This window comes from Oncorhynchus mykiss, chromosome 18, assembly GCF_013265735.2.
Source record: "Oncorhynchus mykiss isolate Arlee chromosome 18, USDA_OmykA_1.1, whole genome shotgun sequence".
Taxonomy (NCBI): Eukaryota; Metazoa; Chordata; class Actinopteri; order Salmoniformes; family Salmonidae; genus Oncorhynchus; species Oncorhynchus mykiss.
In genome coordinates this window covers 11,462,752-11,476,044 of record NC_048582.1, presented here as the reverse complement: position 1 = coordinate 11,476,044, position 13,293 = coordinate 11,462,752, and the positions used below count along the sequence as shown (strand labels likewise).

The 13,293-nt window shown below is 48.9% G+C and overlaps 1 protein-coding gene across 8 annotated transcripts in view; it reads left to right on the top strand.

Moving 5' to 3' along the window:
* LOC110528752 (arf-GAP with GTPase, ANK repeat and PH domain-containing protein 1) overlaps positions 1 to 12,573 on the top strand; it is a 282,636-nt gene extending 270,063 nt beyond the window's left edge. For 7 of the 8 annotated variants that reach the window (XM_036951836.1, XM_036951835.1, XM_036951834.1 and 4 more), the window contains 2 exons: positions 6,507 to 6,762; positions 7,701 to 12,573. In XM_036951836.1, coding sequence (XP_036807731.1) covers positions 6,507 to 6,762; positions 7,701 to 7,910 — 466 coding nt within the window. In that variant the 3' untranslated portion in view covers positions 7,911 to 12,573. The remainder of the gene's footprint in view (positions 1 to 6,506; positions 6,763 to 7,700) is intronic. The other variant, XR_005037373.1, reaches the window with a different exon arrangement.
* Positions 12,574 to 13,293: the final 720 nt, after the last annotated feature.

Genomic DNA, 13,293 nt, shown 5'->3' with positions numbered 1-13,293 from the left:
TTGTAGGGGACATCCATCCTGTCATGTGATCGTGTGTGAATGTGGACACTTCATCTTCTCCCTTACAATGCTGTGCTGTCACCACCCTGAGTTTGTCCGTTCCCATTGTGTACAACATGGCGCACGCGCGTGTTTGTGTGTGTCTGGGCCCTTGTCTCTGCCTGACCCAGGATCCAGCCCATAACAACTCTGTCCTGGAGAAGACCCAGACTCCAGCCTATAACAACTCTGTCCTGGAGAAGACCCAGACTCCAGCCCATAACAACTCTGTCCTGGAGAAGACCCAGACTCCAGCCCATAACAACTCTGTCCTGGAGAAGACCCAGACTCCAGCCCATAACAACTCTGTCCTGGAGAAGACCCAGACTCCAGCCCATTACAACTCTGTCCTGGAGAAGACCCAGACTCCAGCCCATTATAAACCTGTCCTGGAGAAGACCCAGACTCCAGCCCATTACAACTCTGTCCTGGAGAAGACCCAGACTCCAGCCCATAACAACTCTGTCCTGGAGAAGACCCAGACTCCAGCCCATAACAACTCTGTCCTGGAGAAGACCCAGACTCCAGCCCATAACAACACTCTCCTGGAGAAGACCCAGACTCCAGCCTATAACAACTCTGTCCTGGAGAAGACCCAGACTCCAGCCTATAACAACTCTGTCCTGGAGAAGACCCAGACTCCAGCCTATAACAACTCTGTCCTGGAGAAGACCCAGACTCCAGCCTATAACAACTCTGTCCTGGAGAAGACCCAGACTCCAGCCCATAACAACTCTGTCCTGGAGAAGACCTAGGATCCAGCCCATAACAACTCTGTCCTGGGGAAGACCCAGACTCCAGCCCATAACAACTCTGTCCTGGGGAAGACCCAGACTCCAGCCATAGCAACTCTGTCCTGGAGAAGACCCAGAATCCAGCCCATAACAACTCTGTCCTGGGGAAGACCCAGGATCCAGCCCATAGAAACTCTGTCCTCTGGGGAAGGCCCAGACTCCAGCCATAGCAACTCTGTCCTCTGGGGAAGACCCAGACTCCAGCCCATTACAACTCTGTCCTGGAGAAGACCCAGACTCCAGCCCATAACAACTCTGTCCTCTGGGGAAGGCCCAGACTCCAGCCATAGCAACTCTGTCCTCTGGGGAAGGCCCAGACTCCAGCTCATAACAACTCTGTCCTCTGGGGAAGGCCCAGACTCCAGCCCATAACAACTCTGTCCTCTGGGGAAGGCCCAGACTCCAGCCATAGCAACTCTGTCCTCTGGGGAAGACCCAGACTCCAGCCCATAACAACTCTGTCCTCTGGGGAAGGCCCAGACTCCAGCTCATAACAACTCTGTCCTCTGGGGAAGGCCCAGACTCCAGCCATAGCAACTCTGTCCTCTGGGGAAGGCCCAGACTCCAGCCATAGCAACTCTGTCCTCTGGGGAAGGCCCAGACTCCAGCCATAGCAACTCTGTCCTCTGGGGAAGACCCAGACTCCAGCCCATAACAACTCTGTCCTCTGGGGAAGGCCCAGACTCCAGCCATAGCAACTCTGTCCTCTGGGGAAGACCCAGACTCCAGCCATAGCAACTCTGTCCTCTGGGGAAGGCCCAGACTCCAGCCCATAACAACTCTGTCCTCTGGGGAAGACCCAGACTCCAGCCATAGCAACTCTGTCCTCTGGGGAAGGCCCAGACTCCAGCCATAGCAACTCTGTCCTCTGGGGAAGGCCCAGACTCCAGCTCATAACAACTCTGTCCTCTGGGGAAGGCCCAGACTCCAGCCATAGCAACTCTGTCCTCTGGGGAAGGCATGCGTGCCAGGAAGCATTGAAGTGCTGCCTCCGCATTTCCTCCACACACACCCAGAGAGACGAGGGCCCAGGCCCCTGCCGAGACCCTCCCTGCCCACCCCTCCCTGGGGCTTTGTCCCGGGGCTCTGGCCCGTGTACCTCCGCCCAGCCTCCTCACTCTCTCCCCGGGACAGGCAGGAAGACCAGGGACATTCCGTCCTGCTAGGCTAGCCCCCGACCAGAGAGGGTAATGTGGCAGGCAGGCCCCCATACCTAGGTTACACCCCCTCAAACACACACACACAACCAAACGCAACACACTGTCTATTCTCTGGGGAGAGAGTTAATGAGATTCTACTGGGTTCCCACACCTCTAAAACTCTCCATCTAGTTGTATTTGTCTGTCTCTCTCTCCTCCCACCATCCTTTCTGTATAACCACAGAAGTTAGTGAATGAATATCCTCCTTCCTGGCCTATAGCTACTTTGAGACAAGTTTAGCCAGAAACCAATTTCTAACGTTTTGATATTAGCTGTGTGTGTGTGTGTGTGTGTGTGTGTGTGTGTGTGTGTGTGTGTGTGTGTGTGTGTGTGTGTGTGTGTGTTGAGTAAGGGCACTCGGTGTGGATGTGTGTGTGTGTGTGTTGAGTAAGGGCACTCGGTGTGGATGTGTGTGTGTGTGTGTGTGGATGCTCAGCCACGGTTGCAGTGGTTTGAAGGAAAAAGGAAATCGTTACCGGGGGTTGGGCCCAGTCATCCCGTTGCCGAGGCTTTGATTAAGAAGGATGTCGCAGGGCATCGATCCCCAGGGCTATAGATTGACTATTTTTATCATCTGTCCGTCTGCCCCCCTCGCGCTCTGATAAAACGCTTTCTCCTGCAGAGAGAGAGAGACCCTCCACACGCGGCTAATTTGTAATTACTTCCGTCAATGGGTCTGTTTGAGGTTAACCCTCTGAGACACCCTAAGGTCTCATCACTCATCTTCTGTTATGGCTGACGAGGCGACTTCGTTATCCCCTACACCTCAGACCTGTCAACATATAGGCAGTCCATAGACGGCCCTGTTGCCTTGAGAAGCCAGCATTTCATGACCAGTCCTTAGTGGTTCCCAGACAGTGGGTCAGAAACCTCTGGTGGGTGACTAGGTTGCTGTCATTGGCTTTGTTGAATTTGAGGGTCTCAACAAAATTCCAAATCTTTGGCAGTGTTTAAAAGATCTTGAAAAGCAGTGCACTAACAGTAGGAGGGGATATGGAAAGGTTTGATTCACACTCTACATACAGTACCAGTCAAAAGTTTGGACACACCTACTCATTCAAGGGTTTTTCTTTATTTTTACTATTTTCTACATTGTAGAATAATAGTGAAGACATTAAAACTATGAAATAACACATATGGAATCATGTAGTAATCAAAATATATTTTATATTTGAGATTCTTCTTTGTTGCCTTGATAACAGCTTTGCACACATTCTCTCAACCAGCTTCATTAGGTAGTCACCTGGACTGCATTTCAATTATCAGGTATGCCTTGTTAATTTGTGTAATTTCTTTCCTCAGTGCCTTTAAGCCAATCAGTTGTGTTGTGACAAGGTAGGGGTGGTATACAGAAGGTAGCCCTATTTGGTAAAAGACCAAGTCCATATTATGGCAAGAACAGCTCAAATAAGCAAAGAGAAATGACAGTCCATCATTACTTTAAGACATGAAGGTCAGTCAATCTGGGCCTTCAATAACTTTGTGCAGTCGCTTAAACCAAGCGCTATGATGAAACTGGCTCTCATGAGGACCGCCACAGGAAAGGAAGACCCAGAGTTACCTCTGCTGCAGAGGATAAGTTCATTATAGTTATCAGCCTCAGAAATTGCAGCCCAAACAAATGCTTCAGAGTTCAAGTAACAGACACATCTCAACATCAACTGTTCAGAGGAAACTGCGTGAATCAGGCCTTTGTGGTCAAACTGCTGCAAAGAAACCACTACTAAAGACACCAATAAGAATATTCTTTCTTGGGCCAAGAAACACAAGCAATGGATATTAGACCGGTGGAAATCTGTGCTTTGGTCTGATGAGTCCAAATTTTAGATTTTTCGTTCCAACCACCGTATCTTTGTGAGATGCAGTAGGTGAATGGATGATCTCCGTATGTGTTGTTCCCACCGTGAAGCATGGAGGAGGTGGTGTGGGGGTGCTTTGCTGGTTACACTGTCTGTGATTTATTTAGAATTCAAGGCACACTTAACCAGCATGGCTACCACAGCATTCTGCAGTGATATGCCAACCCATCTGGTTTGCACTTAGTGGGACTATAATTTGTTTTTTAACAGGACAATGACCCAACACACCTCTTGGCTGTGTAAGGGCTATTTGACCAAGAAGGAGAGTGATGGAGTGCTGCATCAGATGACCTGGCCTCCACAATCACCCGACCTCAACCCAATTGAGATGGTTTGGGATGAGTTGGACCACATAGTGAAAGAAAAGCAGCCAACAAATGCACAGCATACGTGGGAACTCCTTCAAGCATTCCAGGTGAAGCTGGTTGAGAGAATGCCAAGAGTCTACAAAGTCATCAAGGCAAAGGGTGGCCATGTTGAAGAATCTGAAATATAAAATATATTTTTATTTTGTTTAACACTTTTTTGTTTCCATGGTTTTGATGTCTTCACTATTATTCTACAATGTAGAAAATAGTAAAAACAAAGAAAAATCCTTGAAACAGTAGATGTCTAAATGTTTGACTTTTACTGTATATCCTGTCTTTCTCTCTCCTGGTGTGTGTATGTAATGCTCTCTCTCAGGCCTAACCCTCCACCCAGGGTAGGTCATTACAGAGGAAGTGAGCCAGCAGTGAGGTTCCACTATACTGTGTTCTCCATATCCTGGATAGTGGGGGACCCAGGACCCCCTGAGGGGGACTGTTGTTTCTAGGGATACAGGACAGCTCTATATCCTCACTCCTGTCCCTCCCCTATCCTCTCCCCAGGCCACTGTGGTTCCTCTCCTTTCTAACAGGAGGATTGATGCATGGATAATCCCAATTGGGCTGAAAGGCTGTGTTTACATGGCGGGGATTAGGGAGAGATTAGCGCTATCACATCACAGGATTAGATTGAGTGGCTGGAAACTGTTACCACTCTGTACTCACACTGCCCCGCTTCCCCTCTCTCTCTCTATCTCTCCTGGTCTCTCTCTCTATCTCTCCTGGTCTCTCTCTCTATCTCTCCTGGTCTCTCTCTCTCTCCTGGTCTCTCTCTCTCTCTCTCCTGGTCTCTCTCTCTCTCTCCTGGTCTCTCTCTCTCTCTCTCTCTCCTGGTCTCTCTCTCTCTCTCTCCTGGTCTCTCTCTCTCTCTCTCCTGGTCTCTCTCTCTCTCCTGGTCTCTCTCTCTCTCTCCTGGTCTCTCTCTCTCTCTCTCCTGGTCTCTCTCTCTCTCTCTCCTGGTCTCTCTCTCTCTCCTGGTCTCTCTCTCTCTCATGGTCTCTCTCTCATGGTCTCTCTCTCTCTCTCATGGTCTCTCTCTCTCTCTCCTGGTCTCTCTCTCTCTCTCCTGGTCTCTCTCTCTCTCCTGGTCTCTCTCTCTCTCCTGGTCTCTCTCTCTCTCTCCTGGTCTCTCTCTTTCCTGGTCTCTCTCAGCGCAATGGGGTTTGCATGGTGTCTTAATCCTTCACAGACTAGGCTAGTTAACATACTCCTAGTTAACCCAGTCCTAGTTAACCCACTCTTCCATTCACTTTTTTACCATCTGAACTCATTCTTGCTGAGAATGGTCCTGTGCTTCCCAAAGAGACCCAGTAGATATCCCTGTAACAGTCAGCAGATATCCCTATAACAGTCAGCCGATATCATCCCTGCAACAGTCAGCCGATATCATCCCTGCAACAGTCAGCCGATATCATCCCTGCAACAGTCAACAGATATCATCCCTGTAACAGTCAACAGATATCATCCCTGTAACAGTCAACAGATATCATCCCTGTAACAGTCAACAGATATCATCCCTGTAACAGTCAGCAGATATCATCCCTGTAACAGTCAGCAGATATCATCCCTGTAACAGTCAACATTTATCATCCCTGTAACAGTCAGCAGATATCATCCCTGTAACAGTCAACATTTATCATCCCTGTAACAGATATCATCCCTGTAACAGTCAGCCGTTATCATCCCTGTAACAGTCAGCCGTTATCATCCCTGTAACAGTCAGCAGATATCCCTGTAACAGTCAGCAGATATCCACACTGCTAGGTGAACTAGAACAATGGTGAACATCCCCCTTCTGTCCTATGTGTTCCTTCTCCAGGGAGGAGTGTGACTAGATGAACAGGTGGAGAAGATGATGTTAAGATCGTTCCTCTTAACCAGTAGTCTGTGTATTTCTCTCTCTCAGGGAGGAGCGTGACTAGATGAACAGGTGGAGAAGATGATGTTAAGATCGTTCCTCTTAACCAGTAGTCTGTGTATTTCTCTCTCTCAGGGAGGAGCGTGACTAGATGAACAGGTGGAGAAGATGATGTTAAGATCGTTCCTCTTAACCAGTAGTCTGTGTATTTCTCTCTCTCAGGGAGGAGTGTGACTAGATGAACAGGTGGAGAAGATGTTAAGATCGTTCCTCTTAACCAGTAGTCTGTGTATTTCTCTCTCTCAGGGAGGAGCGTGACTAGATGAACAGGTGGAGAAGATGATGTTAAGATTGTTCCTCTTAACCAGTAGTCTGTGTATTTATCTCTCAGGGAGGAGCGTGAGCGTTGGATCCGAGCTAAGTACGAGCAGCGGTTGTTCCTGGCGTCGCTCTCGGGGGTGGACCTATCCCTGGGCCAGCAGCTGCTGAGGGCCACGGCCGAGGAGGACCTGCGCTGCGTCATCCTGCTTCTGGCTCACGGCTCCCGGGAGCAAGTCAACGAGACGTGTGGAGAGGGAGACGGACGCACCGCCCTTCACCTGGCGTGCCGCAAGGGCAACGTGGTCATCACACAGCTCCTCATCTGGGTGAGAGAGAGGACAATACCAACAGGATCTGTCCATGGTTCCTCACCCTGAATGTTGTCTGTAGACCAAGATGTTGCCATGTCAAATAACTTACTCTATCTTTCCCTCTCTCCTCTCTCCCCCATCCCCCTCTCTCCTCTCTCCCCCATCCCCCTCTCTCCTCTATCCCCCTCTCCTATCTCCCCTAACCCCTCTCTCCCCTAACCCCTCTCTCCCCTAACCCCTCTCTCCCCTATCCCTTTCTCCCCTATCCCTCTCTCCCCTATCCCTCTCTCCTCTCTCCCCCATCCCCCTCTCTCCCCTACCCCCCTCTCCTCTCTCCCCCATCCCTCTCTCTCCTCTCCCCATTCCTCTCTCTCCTCTCCCCCATTCCTCTCTCTCCTCTCCCCCATCCCTCTCTCTCCTCTCCCCCATCCCTCTCTCCTCTCTCCCCCATCCCCCTCTCTCCTCTATCCCCCATCCCCCTCTCTCCTCTATCCCCCATCCCCCCCTCTCTCGTCTATCCCCCATCCCCCTCTCTCCTCTATCCCCCTCTCCTCTCTCCCCCATCCCCCTCTCTCCCCCATCCCTCTCTCTCCTCTCCTCTCTCCCCCATCCCTCTCTCCTCTCTCCCCCATCCCTCTCTCTCTTCTCCCCCATCCCCCTCTCCCCATCCCTCTCCTCTCCCCCATCCCTCTCTCTCCTCTCCCCCATCCCTCTCTCTCTCCTCTCCCCCATCCCTCTCTCTCCTCTCCCCATCCCTCTCTCTCCTCTCCCCCATCCCTCTCTCTCCTCTCCCCCATCCCTCTCTCTCCTCTCCCCCATCCCTCTCTCTCCTCTCCCCCATCCCTCTCTCCCTCATCCCCCTCACTCCTCTCTGCTCTCTCGCCATCCCTCTCTCCTCTCTCCCTCATCCCCCTCACTCCTCTCTGCTCTCTCGCCATCCCTCTCTCCTCCAGTACGGGGTGGATCTGATGGCGAGGGACGCCCACGGTAACAGCGCGCTGGCTTATGCACGGCAGGCCAGCAGCCAGGAGTGTGTTGACACGCTGCTGCAGTACGGCTGTCCCGATGAACGCTACCCACTTATGGCCACGCCCAACCTGTCCCGACGCAACACCAACCGCAACAACAGCTGCAGCAGCACGGGCAGCACCGCACTCATATAAACACTACTGCCCCCTTCAGGAGGCCTCTGGGTACTGCGGCTCGCAGGATATTAACAGGCTAAACACACATTGTGACATTATATGCATATTACACACTCAAAATCCTGACTGAAAAAAAACTGTGACATTTTTGGAAGTGAGGGGCTTGGAGAGAGTCTGAATTGGGAGAAAATGACTGAACTCTTTTGGGAACCACTACTTCTGCACTCCTTGTCTTAGTGCACTCATTGACCTCTTACCCTCTCCACTCTGACACTAATCTCACACAGAAGACACTAGCACTCCTGTTGCCGTTGATGAAGCCCTCTGTCCTTTTGGCTCTCTGCCCCACATCATGATGACCCCCTCCCCCGCGTGCTTCGGTCCAATTATCAATTTCCTCACAAGGCCCTCCCCTGTAAAAGCATGGGGACAGGAGGTGGCTTGGCATTACTTCCGGGTGGAGTCAGGTCACCGGCTTCCCCCACTGCTATCTACCTGGCTGCATGTGGCCCTAAGCATGATGGGACATGGGGAGGAGGTGGCCAAAATCACGTGAAAAGCAGCGACTCCCCCTTCTCATATACCCTCTATTGACTCCCCCTTCTCATATACCCTCTATTGACTCCGATCTGCATCTGCTCCCAGCTTCAACCCAGGCCACACACACACTATATCACTACTATGTCACTGCTTTCTCAGCTGTACAGAAACAGAGGCCTGCGGGTTTGGAAAGACGTTGGATGTTTGAAGAAGGCCTCTGTAGCATGTTGTGGAAGGGGGGGTTGCTTTTCACTTAAGTTATGGGAGCTCTACCTTGTAACATGAGAACTACAAAGAACTACAAAGAACACTGATCAACTGAACAGAACTCCTCTTCTACTCTGGTTCTTCTTTAGTTCTCCACATAATCAGTGTTTCCCCTCTCTTCTCTTCAGTAAATTATGTGATCTCTTTCTCCTGTGGATGTTTATTTTTTATTTTTTAATGTGGAACAAAAATATCTTCTTGTATAAACAGTTTAAGAAAGTGAGAGAAGAAAATCCTAAATATCGGATATTCCTTGGAAGTAAAACAGAAAGTGTGATAGCATGACAGACACTTTCTCTTTTCAATTAAAAAAAAGGTTGTTCATCCCGTCCACATTGTGTTTATCTCGTTGTGAATTACTGGACCAATGAATCAGTTCTACAGAGAAGTGAGTTTGTCATTTCTATTAGAAGCCACTTGCTAGGTGTAAAAAGCGTGTATGTATTTCCAGGCTCAGGGACCAGAGACGGTCAATTCTATGTGATCTTGAAACCCCCACAATTCCACTCGCCTCAACAACAGTCTTAGATTTACATTTCATCCGTTCAGAGGAACAGTCCACCTCCAGAATGTACAGGAAGCATCGTGATGCTCAGCATCAGACCATCAGCCTTCTTCAGGATCATCGTACGGTTGGTCCACCACACAGAGACCAGGGGAAAGTGTTTTCTGTTTAGTGTTTTATCCTTCTGCATATTATTCTGCCTTTTCTTTACTTTATCAGGTCCTCATATACACTGTATCTGCTGTTTCAGCTGGAAACGCATCGTGATAATGTCTTGTTGCATAGGGACCGGCAGAGGATGGGAGGAAACGGATCGTGATAATGTCTTGTTGCATAGGGACCGGCAGAGGATGGGAGGAAACGCATCGTGATAATGTCTTGTTGCATAGGGACCGGCAGAGGATGGGAGGAAACGCATCGTGATAATGTCTTGTTGCATAGGGACCGGCAGAGGATGGGAGGAAACGCATCGTGAAAATGTCTTGTTGCATAGGGACCGGCAGAGGATGGGAGGAAACGCATCGTGATAATGTCTTGTTGCATAGGGACCGGCAGAGGATGGGAGGAAACGCATCGTGATAATGTCTTGTTGCATAGGGACCGGCAGAGGATGGGAGGAAACGCATCGTGATAATGTCTTGTTGCATAGGGACCGGCAGAGGATGGGAGGAAACGCATCGTGATAATGTCTTGTTGCATAGGGATCGGCAGAGGATGGGAGGAAACGCATCGTGATAATGTCTTGTTGCATAGGGATCGGCAGAGGATGGGAGGAAATGGATAGGCAGGACTCTGTCATGTTCCTGTTGATTACTTAGGTGTGGTGCAGGTATCAGTTGTCAGGTCCATACTCCCGTTCACTAACACTGATCTACAACTGATCCAGGAACAGCATCCACGGTGTAAATGTAGCACTATTTATACTAGATGGGCTCATCAGTGTTCAATCTATTTCATTTAATCTAAGAAGACGTTTGTCTGACAGTTCGATCCATGATGGGCTGTCAGCTTTTGTAGAATATCTACGATCTGATGGATACTGTTTCTTCATAGAATTAGACTGTTCTGATTCGGAGAAGAGTTCCTAATTTGTGCCCCCTCTGAGTTTTCCCCTTGTCAAGTTGACTGACATCATATATGACGTCATAGGTCAGGATAGACTCTGGGCCGCCTCCCATCAGGTCTTCTGAGGTACTTGGCATGCGTTTCCTCCCTCCTCTCTCTGTCATTGGATACCCATGTCTGTTGCTCCCCAACCAATCATACAGTCTCTGCCTCTAGAATCTCTTCGTCTGCGTCCTGAATGGCACCCTATTCCCTTGAACAGTGCACTACTTTTGACCCGTGCCCATAGGATTCTGGTTAAAAGAAGTTCACTATGTAGGGAATAGGCAGCTATTTGGGATGCATCCTTTCTGCTCAGTGACTCGATAGGAAGGGCTTCTCTGCGTCTGGAATCCTACTGTGTGTAAATAATATTTTACTTCTCTCTCTTCCTCTATCGCTTTTCTTTCTCTCTTTTTGAAAAGCTCTTTTGGTGGTGATGTCATGATGTATCTGAAGGAAGTAGGAAGTTCTTTACTCTGAGAGCGTCGTGTTCTCTCTGCGGTTTGAGTGGAGGTTTGCCGATGCCCATGTGGTGTTTTTATTGGGAGAAATAAGCCAGTGATGGGTTGACTGAACGTTGCTGGAATGTTTAACATCAGGGGCTTTCCTTTCCTCCTGTCCCTCTTCGTGTTGCCAACGTCTCTGCTCTGCACACGTCCCTTTGCCTGTTCTTAAACCTTACTGTGTGTGTGTCCTCGTGTGTGATATGAGTCTTTCTCCCCACAAACCATTCCTAAGCGTCAAATGCTCCCGTATTTATGATTGCTTTTGCCCTTGATGTTACCTTGTGTGTGTGTGTGTGTGTGTATATATATATAAACGCCTAATATAAGTAGTGACTCCTGCCTCACCTGTACAGGTATTAAAGCAATATGGAGGACAGGTATAGATGTCCATGCTAACGTGTGTTAGGTGTTTCTGTTTAACACACACCTTGCAATACCTGCGTATGCTGTAGACAAGCCCATACATCACACACACGCTTCTCTGCGTCCGATAGAAATGTGAAAAGAGCTAAACATGTTGAGTGTGATTAACATGAGAAGTGCTGAGGCATCAGGCTTTGTCCACAGGCAGCCACGAACACTAAAGTACACCTGACCAAACCTTTATTGAACATTATTGAACCTTATTGAACCTTATTGTTGCAGTAGCAGAAATAGCTCCATCGTCACTAGAGGGATTTCTCCAACTTAATAACACTTGTGAGGTTTTGACTGAGGAGGAGACCAAGTCGTGTTATTTCTGACAAAACGATGCACTACGTATCCAGTTTGATGCTCTCGTCAGCCCTCTCCTCTCAAAGTCTTTCCTGTAGAACACTTTTGCATGGATGGATGTTTGTGTAGATCCCTGGTCTCTTCCCTCATATTGTCTGCTGGCCTGAAACTGTTCCTATCTCAGCCACTGGCTCTCACACTAGTGGGAGATATGAAGAGGTTAGACATCGTATTGGACACAATCCTCATTGGTGGTCAAGCTGCTCTCCCTTCCCCCTCTGAAGTAGCCAGTGGAAGTCATTATTAGCCAATAGTGTGAGCTGTCCTCCCTTATAGTTGGGTTCAGGAAGCATCAAAAAGCTAGCCTGGAATCCAGAAGATTGGTTTCAATGGTGAAACGGAGCATATCAGTTTGGTTTCCAGGCTGTCTAGAATCTCCTCTTTAGACGTGAGACGTTGAGACATGTATCAGTGTCCCTGCCAGGGAGAAGAGCACTATGGGGGACACACTCACCATGTCAATCAGTCTGGTGTTACTTACGTACCATTAAACCAGCCACAGCTCTCCCTTCTATACATGCCAGTCGACACATCAGCACAGCGTTCACCACATGTACATAGATGTAATCAACAAACCGTAATAAACAAACTATGGTCATTTGTTTTTGTTTATTTGGTTCCCGTGTGTATTTGGTGACCTCTTTGTCGTTGCTCATTCATCCTGTATGTAGCTACACAACCCAACCCGAGACGACTGCCAGTCAAATTATTTAATAGGGTTCTAATGCGATCTAGATATGGAAGAAGACCCCTCTCCTCCTAACTGCTTGGGTTCAGTTATCAGTCTAGTCCATCCACCTCTATTGTGACCTATCAGCATCAAGCAGCGTTATTATTCCAATTGTCATTGATCTTCTAATTATTATTGTTATTATTATTGTTCTATTGAGTTTGTGTCATCTGTACAGTACTGTGTTGATACCTAATACAGTCTTCTACTGTAATGTGTCTCTTTTCAATAAAGACAAAATATGCTTCTTAATATAACTGTTAATGTCTGTTAAATCAGAACATGGATAACGGGTGGGAACTGGGAAGATGGATATGTTAGGCTGGGCCTGGAATTAAGCTGTGTGTGTGCATGCTTGTGTGTGTGTGTCTGCGTGGGTGCTAGTGTACTTCTGGGCTGTCTGCATGTTCCAATATGCTTAGGTGTGTATGTGTCTATGCGTGCACTAGTGTGTGTGTGTCTATGCGTGCACTACTGTGTGTGTGTGTGTCTATGCGTGCACTAGTGTGTGTGTGTCTATGCGTGCACTAGTGTGTGTCTATGCGTGCACTAGTGTGTGTGTGTGTGTCTATGCGTGCACTAGTGTGTGTGTGTGTGTCTATGCGTGCACTAGTGTGTGTGTGTGTGTGTGTGTGTGTCTATGCGTGCACTAGTGTGTATGTGTCTATGCGTGCACTAGTGTGTGTGGTGCAGATGAAGGCGTTAGACCAAGGTCCTATATGTCCTGTCTGTAATGGGATAATACCCCTTTAATCCTCTCCAGCCCTCTGGGATTCAGGAAGAGGACCAAGGGGAGCACAAAGCAGCCAAGAAGGGGGAGACGGACAGGGGTCTGCCCTCACAAAGCACCAGGCACAGGGGAGGTGGGCGGAGACGGACAGGGGTCTGCCCTCACAAAGCACCAGGCACAGGGGAGGACAATGGGACCGTGGCAGGCCACGACAGATGTAATTAAAGAGATTAGACGGGGAA